This window comes from Paramisgurnus dabryanus, chromosome 8 (assembly GCF_030506205.2).
Source record: "Paramisgurnus dabryanus chromosome 8, PD_genome_1.1, whole genome shotgun sequence".
Lineage (NCBI taxonomy): Eukaryota > Metazoa > Chordata > Actinopteri > Cypriniformes > Cobitidae > Paramisgurnus > Paramisgurnus dabryanus.
The window spans coordinates 32,096,685-32,120,382 of record NC_133344.1 but is presented as its reverse complement, the minus strand read 5'-3'; the positions used below and the strand labels follow the sequence as shown (position 1 = coordinate 32,120,382).

The window sequence follows — 23,698 nt, the reverse complement described above, 5'->3', positions numbered from 1 at the left end:
TTTCGTGGGGTCATGCTCACAACTACAGAGGTCATATTTTGACCTGACCCTAAATAGAAAGAAGATTACTTTCTCAACATATCACAGTCACTCCTTTATCTACAGATTTAAACTAAGGTGCCTTTAATAACCGAGCACTGAGGTTAATGGTCAAAGTGAACTTTGTAATAATTTCCTATATCAGATTAGTTAGTAAATATGATCTATTAATGAGTCATTGTTTGTGTGTTTTGATCTTGTGTTACTGTATGTGACCAGAGGTTTAATAATTTAACCATTGAGTTAATATGGTTTCTCTTTTTTATAAAAAAAAACAGGTATAGGAGAAAATTAAACGTAAATGTGTGATATGTTTACATTTAGATTTATTCATTTGGGCAGATGCTTTTACACTGAAAAAAATTAATCGTTCAATTTACTCATTTTTTTTACTTATTTATTTATAATAAATTATTTATTTATTTAATTTATTTAAGCTACAATTTATTTAAACAAACAAACAAAAAAAAAGAGAAAAACAAAACAAAACAAAAAACTTTTGTTTAAATGTAGCTTAAATAAATTGATTGCGACCACTTACCTTAAAATTTTTAGTAAATTGAATGATATTCAGTGTATCTAGCGACTTATTTTGGTTTCTATTTTTTTGAGACTGAAACCTACTAAGTGGGCGACATGCATGAACACCAAACAGGTTAAGACATGCATTTGTTCTCATGGCAGTAATGTCCCAAATAGCTTAAAATCATGCAATACATGACAATGTGTTTGAACAATAACAGTATTGGATTAAGCTGAACAGACATAGTCATGAACATCAAACAGACATGAATTTTATAATCCCAACTGTGACTATTCATCTAACTTATAAATCCGGTGTCATCTTAAAAGGAAGCGGATAAACCGTGACATACTCTCACATAAGGAATGATAAAGCGATACGATATTTATATTGAGTTATAAAGTAAGAAATTCCGAATCTGCTTAACTAAGTGACACATCTAAGTCGTCCACATTAAAAACTTGAAATACAATATAGTCATTATTCTGATAAACTAATAGTCACAAGCACCAAAAACTGGTTCAGAGATACGAGAAGTCTATCGGAAGTTCCTTCTCAGAAACAAACAAGCAGTGACGTAACAATGTGTGAGGTGTCAATGTTGCAGCCTGCATGTCAGATTTTTGCCCGATCATAACGAGGAAGTGAATGCAGGTGAGGTGGGAGGATCCAGGTGAACTGGGCGGAGGTGTTTGGTTACATAGGTGAGGGTTTTGGATGGGGGCTGGAGAAGTCAGCTGGGTGAAAACCTTTCAAACGTTCGGTCTAGGAGAGCGAGTTTTCCCGGGTAGATCAAGTAGCATAGCTGCGAGAAAGAGACGGGAAAGTAGCACGTAAAGTAGTAAAGGGGGGACTGGAGAAAGTGAGGTCTTCTTGTAGACATAGAGGTGGCTTTTGTGGTCTTCACTGCCAAAATCGGCTCTACGGCCAGTAGGTCGCAGGAACACATCGGCACCAGCAACCAAATCATGAGGGTGAGTGGGAACTGACTTTCTGCTGTTTTTTACTTTGAAAATGAAGTCGAGTGGTTGTTGTAGGTAAACTACATGAAGTGTTTATCTAAAGTGGCAGAATATGCATGTATAAATGTAGTTGTCATTAAAAAAAAGTATTGCATATAGGTCAAATGCTTTTATCCAAAGCGACTTTAGTGCATTACAATGCATGTATTTTAACTGAATGTGTGCAGCCTGGGAATCAAACCAAGACATATTTTACTTTGGGATTGAATTTGGGTCTTTTTTAATGTTTCTTGAATTCCCCATTTCACACTTATATACAGAACTACTATGTAGGTTACCTTTGGTCAAAAAGTGTGAAACACCTTAGCCTTAGGTTAGGTGATTAATTCTTGTTTTGCAATATTCGTGACCTGTATACCAGTTAACTTGTGTGTTTCCACATTAAGCACATTTATGATATTATGTAGGTTATCTGCAAAACATTTTACTGATACTAGCACAGAACCACATAAGATCAACCAGCGCTTTATCAATTAATGTCATGTGTGATTTCACAGCTAAAATGTGTATAACATTTATGTCGAACCTACAGTACGTTACTACATTAGATAAAATATTGTTCCCACATGGTTCAAACTCCTATTTTGCATTTAAATCATTTGAATGAGTTTGAAAACAGGTTCCTACAAAAAATCCAGGTGAAATCTGTATGCAAGAGACTAAAGTTAAGATGTTAATAACAAAAGATGAGCCGTGTATTAATCCGATTTGGTATCAGTCACCTTTGATCTCGCTTGAATGAAATCTGGGTCAGTCATGTGTAGTTAGTACTGGTCTTGAGTGGTTTATGTTTACAGTAACAACACTAAAATTGCAAGCAAGCAAGCAAGCAAGCAACGGTGGCCAAACTATACCGGTATAGTTTTTTAGTATTGTCAATAAACAAAGCTTTTAACCATTCATCACTTTTCTTCTTAGACACTGATATTTTGACAGTGTTTAGTCAACCGTCTATCTTAAGCCATAAATACACGCCGATCCGGTTTTACAAGATTGCATTTCTAGTTTCCATCCCTGTCTGCTATAAATCTTTTGGTCTGTATCAACACAATATACTTCATTCAATTAACCTGGTTAGGGTGAAAGCTTAATAACCTTGTTTCAATCGTTTATCTGTCATTTCTGTTTACACTGCTGTTATTGCATGATTTATTTGGGCGACTCGTCCTGACCTTTTCGTATGATAATGACCTGGGAAGTTCCACTTTCAGCTTCTCTCTCTCTGTGTCACTCGTTTCAGTATTTGCAAAGGGGACTTTGGTTTCCAATTTCAATATATTCACATGTGTGAACCTGCTTTCCAAGAACGGGGCACAAAATATAGCGGGTACATTTAAAGCGTTCTGCAAAAGGAGGGGTTTAAATGTGCATTGTGTAACTTTAAGAAGGATCTAATGACGGAAATGCAATATAATCTACATAACTATATCAGTGGTGTATAAAGACCCTACATAATGAACTGTATTGTTTAAATTATCTTAGAAAGAGACGTTTTTATCTACATACACTGCGGGGTCCCCTTAAGTCGCCGCCATGTTTCTACAGTAGCCCTAAAGGGACAAACTGCTCTTCAGAGTGAGTTTCATCACTACGTTGTCTCAGACGACAACATGTTTGTCATAATCCTGCTTAATCCTCTGCCAGGTCACACTTTTTATTTTTTTTATTTTTTTTAAACCACTATATAGTTAGATTGCCATTACAACAACAACAACATACAAACTAAATGCATTGACTAACATGAATGTGTCCAGAGGGCATTGTGTGAATGCATTTTTCAAACAAGACAAGTCATTTAAATTTGACTTATGAAATAAGTCTTGACTTTGTTTGAAAAAGTCTGTATATTAATGTGAGGTGTGTCACCCCGTAAAACAAACACACCCCAAACATATAAGTCCATGATGACACAACAAAGCAGGAACAGATGACATGATGGATTGTGTACTGTAGCAGCTCCCGTATACTTGAATGCTTTGTGTGTAGTCAAGGATACAGCTCCAGCTTATACATTATGCACAATTACATTACATGATTTAATTACAAATGTATAGCCTGTCACACCACATTCTTCAAACTAGTTCATGTTAGCAGGTTGAATGTAGCTGGTCATTGAATTATTGCGTTACATTCAGTGACGCCCAATGACACCATTAAGATATTGTTGACATATATTATACCGTCCAGACAATATAGCTTTAACTCATCTGATACTTATTGTCTTTTTAATGCAGAAGTTAGCTGGCCAGTTCATTTATTCGTAAATAATGCACACTCGATGTGGTAATGCATATTACACTCCAAAAAATCCAGGGGTTTTTCAACCCAACTTTCGGTCCTACCGTTTGACCCAATGCTGGCTTGAAAATAACCCTGGATTTTTTTGTGTAGTTTATTTGTGTAGCACAAAACAAATGTCTCCCACAACATTACAATAGACTGGATTGTGGAGACCACAGGAGAGCTGACAGACTTGTAAAGCTCAATGCTGTTGTTCAGAGACTATTAAAGTGGTTGTTTGTTTTGGCTGCTGTCTTATGGGTTGTTTAAGGTGTTAACTGAGCTGACTGGAATCATCTTTTGACAGATACTAAGTGTTACTCTCTGTTTTGACAAGCAAACTTACATTAAGTTTCACTTTGCGCACTATGGTGTTCATGGCCGAATCTGAAGAGTGATTTCAAATCTGTTACAATATTAAATGAATACAGTAGATACACATATGAGATGATTTCTTAGCAAGATGAGTCTGCTTTCACATATTGTGCTGACTAATGTGTCCACCTTCAGTCATCATGACCAAAAATTAAGAGTGATGTGACCACATGAAATGGATATGAATAGATGCAGTATAGCCAACTTAAACATATATTTGACATGTTATTATTATTAAGTTATGGTCAAATGTGGTGAATGAGCATACAGTATCTGTATCCAAATGATCAAAAGATATTTTAAGAGAGTCTACCTCTTGACTAAGTGAGAAACACCCACTCAGTGTTTTGTAACTGAAAGTTTCCATTGAGGTCTCCAGGAGTCAACCATGGCAACCATGTCAGTCGTAGCCTAGAGTGGCTACTCACCAACATGGGTTAAATGCAGAGGTCACATTTCGAGTATGCGTTGCATGCTTGACAAACATATCACGCTTTCACGCGTGCACTGGTTAAGATAGCTACATCAAGAGCTATGGGTATATCTGATATGAAAATAACACTGACTGGACAGATTTGCATAAATGCCCAAGAGAAATGAAGATGCTTAGTCACTCATGAGAGTCATGCTTTCTGACCAGGGGACTAATTAAATTCCCCATATTGATTGACATTGGCTGCACAGATTAACAGCTGGAAACACTGAAAGAGATGCAAAATACCAGAATATACACCTGAACATGTGGTGTGAAGCAAAATGTTATAAATATAACATACAGGGTGGTGTTTAAAAAGTTTCTTTATTCTGTTGATCATAAAAAAAGATATTTTAATATTGATGTTAAGCACACAGTTGATGGTACCCATTGACTTCCTAAGTATTTGTTTTCCTACTATGTAAGTCAATTGGTACCTTCAAATGTGTGGCTACCATCATTTATAAAAAATATCTTTTTTGTATTACAGAAAATAGAAACTTGTACATGTTTAGAACATGAAAGTGAATGATGACAGGATTTTTTTTTGGGTGAACTATAGTTACTACACTTTTACAAAAAAACAATTCGTAAGGGATGTCCATCATCTTTCAAACAAACACATTTGGAGTTATTTTACTGAAAGTCCCAGCTTTTCCAAACTTTATAATGGGAGGAAACAGGAATCCTGGAACATATAACCAAGATGGCATTGTTACCAGAAGCTAGTAGTTTAAAGTTTGAAATCTGGATATTTTTCTTACAAAATGGCATGGATTACATGCAGAAAACCTGTATTAACCCCTTTGTAGCCCTGTGGATTACTTATGTGAAGGATGAATGCACTTTTGCATGACTGGAGTGTCCCTTTATTAGGGGATTGTTCTTTCGATTATGAAGTAGAAAAAATAAATGTTTAAAAAAAAATTGATCTGAAAGATTCTTGCATATCCAAGTTCCTCTACAGCATACACAAACCCCTTTAGAGTTAATATTTTTTAACATGTACTAGCAAGGTTTAAAGGATTGTTCACCCAAAAAAGAAATTTCTGTCATCATTACTCCCCCTTATGTTGTTCCAAAAACTTATACTATAAAATAATTTGTTCTGGTGAACACAAAGGAAGATATTTTGAAGAACGTTTGTAAGATCAGAGACACCATTCACTTCCATAGTACTATTTTTTTCCTATATGAAGGTCAATGGTGCCCCACTGTTGCAAACACTCTTCAAAATATCTTCCAGCCAGGTGTCTCTGTGTGGAGTTTTGCATGTTCTCCCCGTATCAGCGTGGGTTTACTCCGGGTACTCCGGTTTCCCCCACAGGCCACAAACATGCAAACTAGGTAAATTGGCGATGCCTAATGTGTGTAAAGATCAACGTGTGTATAGATCAACTTGTGTATAGATAAACTTGTGTATAGATTAACCGGTTCTCAGCATGAATATAGCCATACAGTAGATGCTGGAATGAGGTTAAGACAACTTGAAGGCGAGTAAATGATGACAGAATTTTGTCTTAGACTGGTCTTATTAAATATTTCAATATTCATTTTTGTGTGTGTGTTTAAATTGAGATGTTACATTGATCATAAAGTGTATAAATATAGCAAAACCCTAGACTGTTAGATCTTAAAATGTACAGTATGTAACACAATCTGTGAGTTTACCAATCTACAGTCATTATTTGGGATTTACTGGTTACTACATACTGTAAAATCATCCTACATAATGTAAAGTACAATCTGCAAATAAAATAATAATATCTTTAATATTGACTGATGTCAAAAGGTCATGTCAAATATTGAAATCAATGAGTGAAATTAATCTTTGATCATGCTCTTAATCATATGTTTAATAGATTATGAGACTTTAGCCTGGATTTCACAGACAAGGTCCCATACAGTCATGTTTTATGTGTTGGATGTTTGCGTGACCTACATGTGGTTTAAAATACCGTCATGGACAGAAAAGAAGGACAAAATGAGAGAGGAAATGTTATGTTATATTCCAACGTGGCAATCATTTTTCTGTTACACCTACTGTATGATACAGTTGCGGTAACCTTAGACTGAAATTAGCACATTAGCATGCTTTTACTGATATCAGGTGCAGATATATTGCGGTCTACGTGTTAGTAGGATGGTTTTCAAGGAAAACTTAAAAGATTTCACGAACTGTTTGAAAAATTTCTTTTGTAGCACCGAAAGTGATACAGAAAGCTCCAGCTGAGTCATAAAAAAAATGCAGGTTACGTGTGTTCAAGAAATAACTAAATGACCTCACACTTTCTCTCTCTCTCTTTTTCCCCTCATTTCTCTCTTTCTCTTCACTTCCTTCTTCTCGATTTCTCATTCTCAGGGTAAAACACAGGTCCCTGAAGAGAACACGAGACCCCTAAACCCAACACAGCAAGGTACAGTACAGTATAGTTGATCTAATGTATCACCTGCCTCATCAGCCGTGTACTGTAAATATCCTCCTTTGTAATACCCGATATTCAAGTGGGTGTCTTACGAGAAACTAAATCGATTCATATTCTCTTTCAGTGCTTCGTCCCGGAAAACACAGAAGAGGCATGGCAGCTCCAAATGTGCAAAATAAAAGAAAGCCCTCCGCAAGGAAGATCATCATTATAATCCTCATAGTTTTGGTCATATTGGCCATTCTGGCTGTGGCTGCTTATTTTAGTAAGTTATCATTACCATTACATGTATTACATGTTTAAAGTTTACACAGAAATGACACTTTGGCCATTCACTTACCCTTGTGCCAAACCTGTATGATGTTATTAATCCACGAAACACAAAAGGAGAAGTTTGTGACCCTGCCTGGTAAAACTCAGCTATAGTCATAATTCCTGTTTTCACATAAAATCATCTTGCATAATGAAAAACATTCAGTGAAAATATAACCTTGATATTTTTAGTATTGACTGAGTAAGACAGAAAGGGTCAAATATGGACAAATCCAACTGCTGGGTTTGAATGAACCTACTGTATGCTAGATTGTTTATGTTCATATTTTTCCCAACCACAGACTGAAACAACCCAGCGTTTCTTAAACATTTTCAACTCATGAAACACAACTTTAATTGGACTTGTCTGAACATATTTTTCTAATGAATGTTTTTATTCCCTTTCTCTTGCCTTTTTGTCTAAACAGTCAAGCAGTTGATCGATAGCAAGTATTTCTTCTGCTCCAAGTCGGTTAAGTTCATTCCTCTGGCGAAGGCTTGCGATGGTAAAGCGGATTGCAGCGGAGGAGAAGATGAATCGGCCTGCGTCATGAAGTTTGGACCGAATTCCACCTTTCCCCGTGAGATACCTGCAATCATACGCATGCAAATACACACGTGCATAAACACACACCTACAGTACATACAGTACCTGCCCACAGACGTGTTCCTGTTTAGAGATAAACGACAGTTAGTACCCTAACCTCACCCATTTTTTTCTTTAACCTATCATATATGTGACCCTGGATCACGAAGTCATAAATTGCACAGGAATATTTGTAGTAATAGCCAACAATACATTGTATGGCTCAAAATTATCGATTTGTCTTTCATGCCAAAAATTATTAGGATATTAAGTAAAGATCATGTTCCATGAAAACATTATGTAAATAAATCAAAACTTTATTTGTCTGAGTTGATGCAGTTCCTAAGCACTTAATTTGGACAACTTTAAAAGACGATTTTCTCAGATATTTCTTATGCTGCGTTTACACCAGCCGCGTTTGAGGCATCAAAATCCCGTGTACCGCGCCTAGTTATCCGCTTGAACAATTTTAATGCATTTGACGTGCGTCAGAGGCGAAATCCGCTTCTTGTGGGAGGGGCAAGTGCTATGCGGTTGTCTGTTTGCAAAATTGCTGATGTTGATTATTCAATTAATCGAGAGAGTAACCGGTTTGTATTTGGTTACCCTACTATAGGGGAAAAAGAGTTACAAAAATGGCGGGAATGCCGCTGGTCCATAAATGTCACGTGACTCAAAAGTTAAATGTGTATTTACAACTTACCAGGTTGCCCAATGTCCTCACTGACACTCTTCCAAGCGAGGTCCTTTTTATTCCTGTCTCTATAGAAATAAGAATGTGTGTCGTATAGCTCCAGGTGACTGCTCACGGACAATATCAAGCTTTCATGTTGAATGAGTGACTCCAGGCAGGGCTGCCACCACAGCAGCAAGCAGGCTCCTGATTGGTTAACGCGGCGTAAAAATCTGTCAAATTCAAATTTTTCAACTCGAGCGTCATCCGCAAATTTGCGTCAAACACAAAATGCACAAAAAGCACCATTCGCGCCAGATGCTCAATTTGGGGCATTCGCGCAAACTAGACGCGTGAATGAGACGGAATCGCATGTAATGCGCCATGCTTAACGCCTTATTCGCGCCGCAAGACCTCCAGACGCACGTCAATGTGTCTTCACATTGAGTTAACATTGAAATCACTCGCGCTCATTCCGCCTCGTACAGCGGCTGGTGTAAACACGCCATTAAACCGCCATATTTCAGATATTCAAATAGTTGTATATTGCCCAAATATTGTCCTATCTTAACAAACCATACAACAACAATGGAAAGTGTATTCATTCAGCTTCCAGATGATGCATACATCTCAATTTCAAAATATTGACCCTTTGACTGGTTTTGTGGTCCGGGGACATATATTTTGTTCATAGAAATATTTGTGTGATTAAAAAAAGCTTTAAGCGTTTCTTTAATACATATACATGCAGTATAATTAATAATAATGGATGCTTATGTTATTGTGATAAAATGTAGATTTTTAAACAGTTGTTTTTGTTTTTCTCTCCATAGTACAACTGGCCACATCGAATGACGTACTGCAGGTATACAGTCCTGATAACAATAAATGGAAAAGCGTATGTGCAGATGGATTCACCCAACAACATGCAGAAACAGCGTGTCAACTTCTGGGATATACGTCGTGAGTATCAGCCTGTATTATAGAGTCATTGTACTGTACTGTACAAGGTGAAGACCCCATGAAATCACAATTTAAGTTTAATGCTTTAGTTCATGCTTGTTAGCTGTAAGGTCATCTACACTCTCTGAAGAAAATGTCCAAGAGGGTGCTTTATAAAATGTACACTTTTGTAACTAAAAGGCGCATATTGGTGCTCATTGGTTTTTGCGTTGGATTGCGGGGATTCTTAGGGAACGAATGGCTTAGTGCACTGGAAGGATTTTGTGATTGAGACCACCCTTAAAATGACAGACTCCCCGATCAGTGCCCTGACTACTGAACAAGATAGCTGATTGGGACACGGGCCATCTCTCACTAACAAGTAAAATCAGGTGTTTTAAATAAGGAGATCTAAAACTTTCTGAGATTGCATGTAGTCAAGGACCGGGATTGGAGTGTATTATGTATTGTAGTGTCTTCCTAACAGCTGTAACAGATATACTCTTTGTGCAGTTAACATTTACATTTTATTCCTTCCATTAAAATAATTTGTGTTTGAAAAAATGATCTTTTTAAAACAGTGATGGCCTCTTGTCTTTAACTTACCTAAAACCGATTAAATAGCAAATCGTGGTTTTACGGGCTAAAGCTATTCGCTATTACAAAATATGGATTTACGTTACCTGCTGTGACAAATATCCTGATGCACGTTCAAGTTCAAACCGGTGTGCAACGTTTTGCTATGGTTTCCGGGTTGAACGACACCGTTTCCTGGAAGATAAATTTTCTCTTGTTTGGTGGGTGTGTTAGAACTGCAGTCCAATCAGCAGTCACATGTAAATAAACCACGTGGGGCTAAAGAGACAGCTCCAAGTTGGAATGTTATCTTTCATTCTGGATGGCAAGAGCAAGGACTGTAACAATGAGGGTATTTAACAGTATTAAACACGTATTTATAACCAGTGTTGGGGTTAACGCATTACGTAATGATATTACTTTTCTAAAGTAACGAGTTATAATTATAATTACTTTTATTACTTTATAAATGTACACATTGATATTTGAGTTACTTTTTTTTAAAAGTAATACAAGTTACTTTTCAGTTTAATTAATTCAATTTAAAAATATAATAATGTACTGAATTAAACTGAACATATTAACGTAGAATTACGCAATCTGTGCGCCTGAGCGGGAACAGTTTGAGTCAGAAACAGAAATGGCAGGCCAGAGCTTGACATTTTCGCAATCATAAAAACACCTGCAAGGCCTGAAAGAGATCAAGCCTCAGCCAAGTAAGAAAAAGTAACGCAAAACTAACTTAAAGGCGCTCTAAGCGAATTGACGCGTTTTAGACCATAAAACATTTTTTTGTTACATACAGCAAACATCTCCTCACTATCTGCTTGGTGCCTGTCCGCTGATCAAACTGTAAAAAAAAACGCGATCTCTGTAGACAGCCCAGGCTTCACAAACGGCAATAACAAAACAGTGGCCAAACCTACAAACAGAAACCATAACAAAGTGTTCCAGCCAATAAACGACAAGAAGGATTTGGGGGTGGGGGTTGGGCACGTTCATGAAAGCACAGAAGGGAGGGGGAGGGGGAGGAGTTAGCTACGCTCCGTCTGTTTGAAAACAATTCAAACGTCAACAATAACTAACGTCTCACAGATAGAACGCCTTTAAAAGTAACGTTTCCATAAAAAGTAACTAATAAATGCAATAAGTAACTTTTTTTGGGAAGTAACTTAATATTGTAATGCATTACTTTTAAAAGTAACTTTCCCCAACACTGTTTATAACGATTTTATCAGGGTCAGAAAACATTTTAAAAAGAACACAAATAACTTTTTACCGTAGTTGCAACTCTTGCCTCATCAGAACAGGGTGTTCAACACATCACCTTTTTTTTTGTTTAAAAAACGTTGTGCAACATTTTTCAGGGCTGAACGCAGCCGAGGTGAAACAGTTTCTGAAACGATAACTTGAATTCATCCATCGAAAATTGATTGGATCGTTGGAAGTTGGGTCATGTTGCTATTTGATAATCACTGAATCTTTTCCTGGGCCCCGCCCACCTGCCACACACCGTAACTGGAAGTAAAGAGAGAGGGGAGGAGATTTGCGTTTTTGATAAAAAACTTTGAGGGCACATTACTTTTTTTAAAATAATGAAGCTCAAAGATAAGTCATTATTCCACAATATTCCAAAAAATGTACGTTTTTAATTCCAATTTCATTGTGCCTTTAATTGTCATTTTAATTGTTGTTTTTTCTGTTCTTAGTAAACCATCATTCAGCACAGTTAAAGTGGGTCTTTTGCCCTCTGCTTTAAAGATGTCGTTCTGTGCTGTGGGCTCAAGTAAACCACAATCTTTCCAATCCACTGTTTCAGATCAGTGAGTATATATTTTTATATATACTGTATACCTATGTATAGTATGCTATTGAATTACAGCAAATAGTAAAATATCAAAGTGACATTAATTTTACAGTATAAACACAGCACACACACTATATTTTGTTTGTTTTAAATTATAAAACTATGTGTGCTTTAACTATAAGCATTTTAAAACAACTTCTGGCTGTCAATCTTAAAGTGATAGTACACCCACAAATGAAAATTCTGTGTTGTATTAATGTGAATAATTTTTTTTCTGAGGAACACAAAAGCAAATATTTTAATAAATGATGGCAAGAACTGTAAAATATACTTTGCTGCCTTAACATTTTTTGTTAAATCAACTCAGATTTACAAGTCATGTCAACAGAGATGAGTTGTCACAACTTATAAAATATAGTTGAGAAAAGTCAACTGAATTTTATAAGTTATAACAACTCACCTGTAGTTATAACAACTCATCTCTAGTCAAGATAAATAATAGTAAGTTGAAATGACTTGTAAATCCAATTTTTTTCACAGTGTACATCTGATTGTAACCATTGACTTCCATAGTAGGAAAACAAATATTATGGAAGTGTTGAGATAGTGATGAAGAAGATATTTTGATAAATAAGGGTAAGCACACAGTTGATGGTACCCATTCATTTAAATTGCATTTGTTTTTCCTACTATAAAGGTCAATGGTTACAATCAGCTGTGTGCTTACCATCATTTATCAAAATATCTTCTTTTGTGTTCATCAGAAAAAAAATACATTTATATAGGTTTAGAACAACATAAAGATGAGAAAATGATGACAGAATTTTCATTTTTGGGTAAACCATCCCTTTAACTTAGTCAGAACTACATGTTTGATTATTCTGGTAGTACACGTGTGTTAACTGACATCATCAACCACTACATATTTCCTTAATTCCTGGTTAAACATAATTTCAAAAAGTAATTGTTTAGAAAAAGTTAATTTGTTTGCAGATTACAAAAAATATATAAATATTTGTTATCGATTAAAACGTATACATCTTTAAGTGTGGCTAAAATGTCTCTTTTTCTCATCATCAGAACGGTATGCAGTTCACAAACAGTTGTCACGTTGACATGCTCAGGTAATTACTTGATCTATGGCATCATAAAATAACAAACCAATTACAGAATGAGTCAATAAACAAATAAACAAGCACACTATTCATCACAAAACTGCAAAGAACTCATAAGTCTGATCACTCACACAGTTGGTCATGCATAACGGTGTGCAGTGAGTCACAATGAACAATGTGACATGACAAAACATGCAGTCAGATGTGAATAATTTGTATTGCAACATTATGCATTTTGAGATAAACGTTTTATAATCTCATGTCTGCCGCTTCTACTTAGCTTTTCATGGTTATGTTTACAGTTGACTGTGGTGTGGGCCACGAGGACCGGATTGTTGGTGGAAAGGATGCGGTTATTGAGAATTGGCCTTGGCAGATCAGTCTGCAAAACAGTGGCCAGCACACCTGTGGAGGGTCACTGGTGTCTCCACAGTGGGTAGTTACTGCTGCTCACTGCTTCAACGGGTGAGTACATAAAACACGTACATACGCTTGCAAGCAAATACATGTTTGACTTTTTATACCTCTCACATTTTTATTTGTGTATTTGTAAGAAACAAGTAAAGCGAACATATGTATGAGTCATGAGTGCATGTGAAAGAATGAGTTTGACTGTATTGTTTATTTTGTTCAAAAACACCATTGAGATCCAAAAGTCTGACATGACTGAAACAAGTTTACCCAGATTAAAAAAACCCTGCTATACAAGATGCAGCGTTTGCACACAACAGCATTGCATAAACACTTTTAAACAAGACTTCATAAGCAGCTTAACATCCCTTTATTAAATATTTAAAAGCGCATTGGTGACATTTTTTGCATCAAAATTCATAAACGCATAACTCATGCAATTTTTCTCCTCTGTTTTTTAGTGATGGTAGGAAAGATCTCAGCAGATGGACGGTGGTTTCTGGAAACACATATCTAAGCTCTTCTGGAGCTTCCGCTGTGAACAAAATCATTGTTAACAAAGATTACATCCCATCGCAAAACGACTATGACATCGCCATGATAAAACTTCAGTATCCTATTACAGTGGGAGGTACGTGAGATCCGTGTACACGTACGACTCTACGTGTCTAAAACACAAAAATATGAAGATGCTTGAATGTTATACATGAATATTCTGAAAAGTTACAATCACTTTTAATTCTGTGCCACGTATTCCCATCCGAATTTGAATCTGTTTGCGCTGCATTACGCTCATTTCTAAGGTGCTAACCTACTAATGCTATGAGTATGAAAGCAAACATTATAGTAATGCTAAGTTTTATTGTTGCATTTTTTACTGTTTAATAAATATTGCATATTATTATTTTGCATACATTATAGTGCGCATGCACAAGCGCACTAGGGCGTCTCCGAATCCACTTTTGTTAATTTTACGACAGGAAAATGGTCTGTGCGCCTGGCACACAGTCTAAAAGGCTTGTTTCTATCGATGTAATGAGTAATGGGTGTGTTTTGGACGTAATGTTCAATAAACCAATGAGAGACTTTATGCCCTTTAAAAGCCAATTGCTCGGCCATGGCGTATTCCCTATTTACACTTTGAAAGTTATAACTGTGTTGGGCTGAAACTAGCAAACAGCACTTGCGTTGTGCCTTGAACTAGGTGTATAAAAGGGCCCTATGAGTTTTGTTCTGTCTTGTGTTTGCTGAATACCAAAATACTTTTATTCTTCCTGTGAATAATCTTTATATCCATTACATTTAGCAACCCGTAAGCCTGTGTGCCTGCCCCCCAAGGACTTCGGCCTTAAAGCGGGAGACAATGTAGTCGTAACTGGCTGGGGACATCTGAGCGAGAGAGGTTTTTATTTTGTCCATTCTTACCATCACTGAATCCTCACACATCCGTAATATCAAATTCACTTTTCATCTTTAATATTATCTAAATGTTTTCTTGCAGGTAATTTGTCACCAAACTTACAGAAAGCTCAGATCCCAATGATAGACCAAAATCAATGTTCAAGTCCCACAGTCTATGGTTCAAGCCTAACTCCCAGGATGATATGCGCTGGTTATCTGGAGGGCAAGGTGGACGCGTGCCAGGTATGTGTCGACCTGTTTTTGCCAAGTGAGAGATGTCCTTGTATTGATTTAATGACAACATTTTTGTAAATAAAAAATAAACCCTCCCCAAACCACAACTAAACCCAAGAGAGAAATAATAAGTGAAAACAATGAAGCAGCTACTTCACTTGAAACAAACTGTAAACCTATTTCTGAAATCGGATTGGTTGATCTAGAGAAATAAAGAGAGGTGTATGTGCTCCTATAGGAGGACAGTCATCTTACATTGTGTTACATAATATGGTTAAACAATAATTGTAAAGTATAACCTGTTGTGTTATCTCTTGAAGGGTGATAGTGGTGGTCCTCTGGTACATTTAGATGACCGTTGGATGCTAGTAGGTGTGGTTAGCTGGGGTATGGGCTGTGCCAGAGCAGGTCGCCCTGGTGTTTATACCAATATGGACCAAATGCTCGACTGGGTCCACTCGGTCATGCAGGTAGGTGCGCATGCAAACACTGCACTTGGGTGTTATTGTATATGTGTAGAATTGGGAATATTTATTATATTTATGATTGTGTTTTGCTTTCAGGAATTTAAGTGAGTTTGGGACAAAGGACTTATTTTGACAATCCAACAACATGGATTTACTACAAAGATCTTCAGTATGCGATGAGAGAAAAATGTATGCAGTAATATGTATAGTGGGGGTTAAAAATGGATTTGGGGAGACTACTTAAGGGAAAAAAATGCAAAATCAAAGCATTTTTTTTTTCTGGTGGATTTTTATTAATGGTCTGGTGGACCCCCAGTGTACTGTATATACAAACTTGACAAATTTGTGAAGGAACTTATGCGGAGGTTTTTGTCTGCGCTCAGGGTCTTGTGATATGTTTAAAGGTGTCACGAGAAAGATTTTGCACATCTTAATGTATACATTTGAACACAAATATTGCTAAAAGAGAGATATCACTGATTCTTCTCTTTTGGACAACATTTAGTCTTTTTGTGGTCTGCACTGATGCACTACATGTTTAAAACAAAGCGATGTCAAATACACTTTTGTTTAAATCTGTTTTGCAGCCACATCAGAATGCAGTTTTATTTCTTTCCAAGGTCTTCCCAGGATATACTCTTCATTTAAAAGTCTTAAGAAACTGCCATGCTATCAGTTAAAGAGACCTGGTCCTATACACGTTGCAATTTTGCTTCTGTGTGTGCACAAAATACACTATCATGAAAAACAAAATGGGGCAGAAGTTTTTAAAAAGGTTCAAATATTTACCATGTAGGTACAGATAGGTATACATTTGTTACCATTGTGTACCGGTGAGGACCTAAAATGTGCACTGTTTGCACTCTTATGTGAGGTCTTTAGGTGCAAAGGTGTACAGGTTTTTTCTTACAGTGTACAGAAGTCACTCCAGAACTTTCTATAAATCTCACAGTAATTCTGCTACTTAAGCAATATTTTGCAAACAAATCTTTTTATGTAGCGCCACTCCTGTATCCACTATAAGCTGGTTTAATTCAGTTCTCACTACTTGAAAGTCAGAAGTGACTTCAGTTGTGTAATGTCATGTCCGTAAATAAGTAATTTATGTGTGAACAGATTAAACACTGAAGTGATGACCATATACAGCTGCTGCATGGGTGCATATGGCCATGAATCATGTTTACCTGAAGTTTTCAATACGTGGATTAGTATTGAATTCTTCTTATTGAGTTGTAAACTCAATTAGCTTTTTTAAATATTTGTTAAAATGTACATTTTTAATTTTATGCAAACTTTTTCTTTCGTTTTTTTTTAACTTATGAACATTGTTTTTTATGTATGTAAATAATGCAAATTCACACTATTTGTGAAAGTAAAGGATATTTCTTGTAAATATTACACACATTCAATCTGGTTTTTCATGTCAGATTTATTATAATAAACACTGGTAAAAAGTAAGTTTGGACACTGACTATTATTTTACATTTACACATTTGACAGACATTTTAATACCATGACCTTTTGCACAGACGAGCTACAATACAATTTACCACAGGAATTTTTTTCCACAGTGCCTTTGTTACATACTGTATGTTACTATGGCAATAACAATAAATTATGCATATTTACACGCTACACCCTACATGTTATTAATCATAATTACTAATCACTTAAATGCATAATTACACTACAAAATAATATAATAAAGTGTAACTCAAAATCCCCAGACATAAAAAACAAGGAACACGTGTATTTTATGCAAACCTTTATTTCATATACTGTTGTTTTTGATATATTCATTAGTTTATTAGTTTATTCTATACAATCAGAGAAATCTACTGAGGTGCATAGTCAATGAGAAATGAATATGACAGACATTGGTACAAAGGGAAATTTAAAGACAAAAGCTGTACATACATGTTCATTTTCCTTCCTTTTTTTTCTGAGTGCATGATGTGTGCTTGTACGCTTTTAAAGTGCCCGTCAGAGCCAGTGATCAAAATCTAGCAGGTTGCCCGTTATTCAAACATTTGCTATTTTGACTTCACAAAAACAACAAAATAAGGAAGTGAATCAAAAATAGGGAACTTTGTCCTGGGTGCACTGATGGGTGGTAAAGCAGGGCATCTGTTTAAGCTTTGAAAAAATATTTACCCTTTAAACTGTTGTCTTGTTTTACTTTTAAGATTAAAATCTCCTAAAATTTACTAATCTATTTAGTGTACAAACAGAACTAAAACTATGCTTTTTTCTGACAATGGCTATATTCAGAATAGCATATATTACCATATTATTCGTGCTATTTTTACCAAATTCCCAGATGGCCTACTGTATTTCATTTGCTATATGTACAGAATACAGCACAGATAACAAAGCAATGCAATTCTCTCGACTTGACCTTCTATTTTCATTATGACTTGTTTATGGATTCAGTTTTGATCACTATTTTATAAAGGAATAGCAGACATTATATTGTGTAATATGTGCTGTAAGCTCATTCTGAACATAGCCAGTGTGACTGGAATATTTTTTTAATGTTGTGTTTAAATAGAATGTGTTTATAAAGCAGATAGCATTGCTCACTCTCTTTTGCAACTGCAGGGGTGGGCAAACTCGAGGGCCACATCCAATTTTTATGTTACTAGTTACAATGTGCATGAAAAAATAAGCCTTTATATTTATCACAAACTGTCAGTCATTTGCTGTAATGTATCGGACATACAATTTTTTTGTATCATCTCTACCTAGAACAATTCTGGGGGAAAAAACGTTGGCACAGTAAGAAATAACTTTCATTGCAATTTCATTGTGAGTCATATTTGTAATTACTAGCCTTAGGAAAATTAAACACGTTTTATTTATAGTAACCATATAGTCCTAAGTGTAAACATGTTTTTTTTTTGGCAGATAGATTACCTTTTGTATTACCAAAGTTTTACAACAAATACCATGGTAGACTATTTTTGTGAGACCATAGTAAATTTGTTGTAATTTGAATTGTAGAAAAAAAACTATGCTTAACCATGATTATTAAACCATGATTATTTTTTTTTACAAAGGTAATCCTTAATTTTAGCACTTTTTACCTTTAATAAAGTTTTAAATAAAGTGCATTGTTATTGTAGATATAACTATAACTTTACAGTAGGCCTTTATCAATCACAGAGAAAATCTGAATGTAGCGAATACAGCAGGCTTGTGCCATCTACAGGATTTGGTTTGTATTGCATTAAATTATTCATTTTGAAGAAACTCCTCAAATACTTTAAAATTTAATACATACAAGTTAAAATAACTTCGATTTGCAAAAAAAGTTGACATGACTTATAAAAACAAGTTGAAATGGGTAAACTTAATTTGTTAAGTTAAATTGACATAAAAATATGTTGATTTGACACAGTTTTCTAAAGTGTAATAAACTGCCTTGCAGGCCTTATGGGCCTTGTTGTATGCTCTTTAGCAGGGAGAATAATGATTCAGTCACCCAGGCATTCAAATCCAGTTTAGAGTCATATTTTCTGAATCAACACTTGAAAAAATCATAATCCATGCAATCTCATGTTAATCTTGGCTAAAAAGTAGTATTTCATCCTGCATATGTCCAAAAAGTATTTAGTGTGGTCAGATTTATAAAAGACAGAACAGCATTTCTGTTTTTTTTTCCTGGAAAAAGACGAAGTATTGAAGGCGTACCATGGGCGGAGCTAAAGAGTTACGAGTTATCTCGGTTATTTACAGATACGTTGAAGGCCCTGTCCCAAATGGCACACTTCATGTGGACTTTCGGTCTCGTGGCCTTAAATTGCGCGTTTTCGCTTAGTCTACGAGTCCGTAGGGTGTCCCATCTGTCATTGTTACGCTTTGAAGTGTGCTCATCAGCGCCTCCTTTGCCCCCTTGATGCGGTCTTCAGCGAAGCCCGCACTGCAGCAGGCTTCGCGCACTTTGCCAACCCAGAAGTCCTTGCGAAAGGGCAATCAGACCAATCAGACGACGGAAGGGAGGAGTTCACACTGACGGGCAACCTCTCTACCTATTTCCGGTGTGATGCTCGAGTCTGTCCCAAAATACGACTCCGGTGCACCCACATGGACTCACATCAAGGGTCCCTAAAGTCTGGACTACGTGATGTCATCAAAGTGTGGACTCTGAGGAGGACCACAAGTCCGGAGTGTGCCATTTGGGACAGGGTGAATGAAGCTAAGTGACATGACGTACAATGCAGCTAGAAGCTAACAGGAATGTCCGAGTGTATTGGGTTAGCTATGTGCACTGTGATTGGCTCATCGCGTTTGGGGGCGTAGCTTAGCCATAGGTCAACTGATTCAGCAGGAACAACAGCAGCAACGTTTAAAGCAGGACGTCTCTATATAGTAATTAATCCTTGTTTGCTTTGTCCGCTATTTTAATAAAAAATTGCGATGTTATTCTTGATGTTAAATTTTTTTACCCGTTCTAAAAGGTGTAAATGTTGAAAGTGCAGTACAATGCCAACTGAGGAGGAAAATGTTTGCTGTTGTTGGTGTTTATATTACATGCAAGTATACGCCGATTGCAATCAAAACACGTTTGATTGTGATTTACTACCTCCTGTGGTCCTGACTCCTGATGGGGTCTTTTAAAGTTGGGACCGCTCCATCACTCAGTTGTAAAAGAAGTGGCAAATCCAGTGTCAAACTGAGCCTTGTTTGTGGAGCAACACAACATCACAACTCAACACAACAACAACACAACAACACAACACAACTCACACAACTTAACTTAGCACAACACACTCCATCACTCAGTTGTAAACAAGTGGCAAATCCAAGGTCAAACTGAGCCTTGTTTGCAAAAAACACAACACAACAACTCAACACAAAACAAAACAACAACACCACACAACACAACACAAAACAAAACAACAACACAACAACTCAACACCACACAACAACACAACAACAACAACACAACTCAACACAACTCACACAACTTACAACACACTCCATCACTCAGTTGAAAACAAGTGGCAAATCCAAGGTCGAACTGAGCCTTGTTTGCAAAAAACACAACACAACAACTCAACACAAAACAAAACAACAACACAACAACACAACACCACACAACACAATAACGCAACACAAAACAAAACAACAACACAACAACTCAACACCACACAACACAACAACAACACAACTCAACTCACACAACTTACAACACACTCCATCACTCAGTTGTAAACAAGTGGCAAATCCAAGGTCGAACTGAGCCTTGTTTGTAAAGCAACACAACACAACAACTCAACACAAAACAAAACAACAAAACAACACCACACAACACAAAACAACAACACAACAACTCAACACCACACAACAACACAACAACAACAACACAACTCAACACAACTCACACAACTTACAACACACTCCATCACTCAGTTGAAAACAAGTGGCAAATCCAAGGTCGAACTGAGCCTTGTTTGTAAAGCAACACAACACAACAAGCAACACAAAACAAAACAACAACTCAACACCACACAACACAACAACAACACAACTCAACTCAACTCAACTTACACAACTTACAACACACTCCATCACTCAGTTGTAAACAAGTGGCAAATCCAAGGTCGAACTGAGCCTTGTTTGTAAAGCAACACAACACAACAACTCAACACCACACAAAAACACAACAATTTAACTCAACACAAAACAACAACACAAAATAAAACAACAACTCAACAAAACAACACAAAACAACAACAACACAACAATTCAACACAAAACAACAACAACACAACACCTCAACACAAAACAACAACAACACAACACCTTAACACGAAACAACAACACAAGAATTCAACTCAACACAAAACAACACAACAAAAAACTACACAACAACACAAAACAACACCACAACACAACAATTCAACTCAACACAATAACACAAAACAACAACACCACAACAACTCAACACAAAACAACAACACAACAATTCAACTCAACACAACAACACAAAACAACAACACAACACCACAACAACTCAACACAAAACAACACAACATCACAATAACTCAACAACACAACAAAACAACAACACAACAATTCAACTCAACACAAACTAACAAAACAACAACACAACAATTAAACAACTCAACACAACACAACAATTAAACTCAACACAATATAACAACACAAAACAACACAACAACTCAACACAACAACACAAAACAACAACACAACACAGTTTTAACTCTACACAACACAACAATTCAACTCAACACAAAACAAACACAAAATAAAGATCTTACCAAACTGCATATTGTATTCATTTGACCTGAACCTGCTTGCTCCTGAGTTTAAAGATTTGCCTGTGAACTTTATTGAAGTGGTTCCTGGTAGGTTGTTGAGAGTGGATGTGATGTTCATGATTCTGTATTTTATTTTTTAAACGTGTACACTTTAAAAAGTCACTCTGTACGTTTTTACATTTTCTGAAAATGAATATGTAAACTTCATTTAATAAAATTAATTTCTTGTTTTTGGTTTATTTTTGTGTTAAAATTACTTTAAAATGACTGGAATAAAAACTACTTATTTTTGGGGAAGGATTTAGCTCGTATTGCTTATCTCTGGGTATATGGCGAATACTGAATAAATCCAATGTAATACAAATGAGCTTTTTTAAAGGGCTAGCTCACTTTAAAATGAAAATTCTGTCATCATTTACTCATCCTCATGTTTTTGTAAATCTGTATGAATTTCTTTTTTTCTGATGAACACAAAAGAAGATATTTTGAGAAAGGATGGTAAACACACAGCAGATTGTGACCATAGACTTCCGTAGTAAAAATATTTTGTAAGTATTGTGATAAATGGTGAAGAAAGTATTTTGATAAATGATGGTAAAGCACACAGTTGACGGTACCCATTAAATTCCATCATATTTTTTTATTCCTACGATGGAAGTTAGTATGACCTTATTTTGTAAAATATCTTTGTAAAAAATAATTAAATTACATTTTAAATTTCAGTTCTATCAAATGTTTCAAAATCAACCAACAGTACAAAATTGTTGAGATTTTTTTTCAACAGTTTGATCACTATGAAAATTAAATTAAATCAAATTATAATAATATCAATTTTCAACATATACAACAGTATTAGCAGCTAGGTTACTATTAAAGAGCTTATTAAGTAATTCAAACTAAATTTTTATTTGTTGAATATATTTAATTGTATTGCTTGTAATCTGTTGCAAAAATTTTATTGAGTAGATATAGCATATTATTTTTCACAATGTATGCTCCCAATGTTGGGGCTGAATGTTTGGTGGGTATTTGTTTTGTTTTTGTTTTTTGCAAAGCTTAAGACTGCTCTAAGCATCTCGAGTGATAGAATTATTTTGTTGGCTGACAATTTTAACTTACATAAACCATTCTTTAGATAAGAAACATTTTGAAGCTTTCATTTTGTGGATTGAGACTGAAAGTGGGCAACATGCACAAGCACTAACATGTATAGACATGCATTTGTTCTCAGGGCAGTTATTGTCCCAAATAGCTTAAAATCATGCAATACATTACATTGTGCCTGAACAATAACAGTAAGAGAATTGGATTGAACTGAACTGACACAAATCTTCACAGTCATGAACATCAAACAGACATGAATTTTATAATGTCAACTGTAAACTATTCATCTCATTTTTAAATTCAGTGTCATCTTAGAAAGGACACAATTCTGAGAAAATTCTTAGAAATGTGTGCGTTTCCCTTTGAGATTAAAGAAAATATCCTAGTAAAGAAATAAGTAATCCAGAAAGCATCTTAACCCTTAAAACCTCTTTTAAGTGTTAAGATACTTTCTGGATTACTTTCTTTACTATGATCTTTTCTTTAACTGTAAGGAGAAACGCCCACATTTCTAGGAATTTTCTTAGAGTTTTGTCACCAGGGGCAAATATTTGGGGCTAAGATGTTTCGTGAATACGGACCCTGGAATACAATTCTGATAGCCATAGGCAACTATGTTTAACTACTGGTTCAGAGAAATCTT

General features: G+C 35.8%; 1 protein-coding gene across 1 annotated transcript; it reads left to right on the top strand.

Annotated features, from left to right (window-relative positions):
• Positions 1 to 1,269: 1,269 nt before the first annotated feature.
• LOC135771355 (transmembrane protease serine 4-like) lies at positions 1,270 to 17,122 on the top strand. Its single transcript, XM_065281558.2, has 13 exons — positions 1,270 to 1,536; positions 7,077 to 7,131; positions 7,265 to 7,405; positions 7,881 to 8,033; positions 9,545 to 9,674; positions 11,939 to 12,052; positions 13,117 to 13,160; positions 13,454 to 13,616; positions 14,024 to 14,193; positions 14,869 to 14,964; positions 15,064 to 15,206; positions 15,518 to 15,667; positions 15,761 to 17,122. The coding sequence occupies exons 1-13, from the start codon at positions 1,531 to 1,533 to the stop codon at positions 15,770 to 15,772; spliced, it is 1,377 nt and encodes a 458-aa protein (XP_065137630.1). The 5' UTR covers positions 1,270 to 1,530; the 3' UTR covers positions 15,773 to 17,122.
• Positions 17,123 to 23,698: the final 6,576 nt, after the last annotated feature.

What these genes read in the sequence shown, in the direction of transcription:
- LOC135771355 (XM_065281558.2), top strand. An exon ending in GGCTGTGGCTGCTTATTTTA is followed by an intron (nt 7,406 to 7,880) that starts GTAAGTTATCAT and finishes TTGTCTAAACAG; the next exon opens with TCAAGCAGTTGATCGATAGC. An exon ending in TGTCACGTTGACATGCTCAG is followed by an intron (nt 13,161 to 13,453) that starts GTAATTACTTGA and finishes TTATGTTTACAG; the next exon opens with TTGACTGTGGTGTGGGCCAC.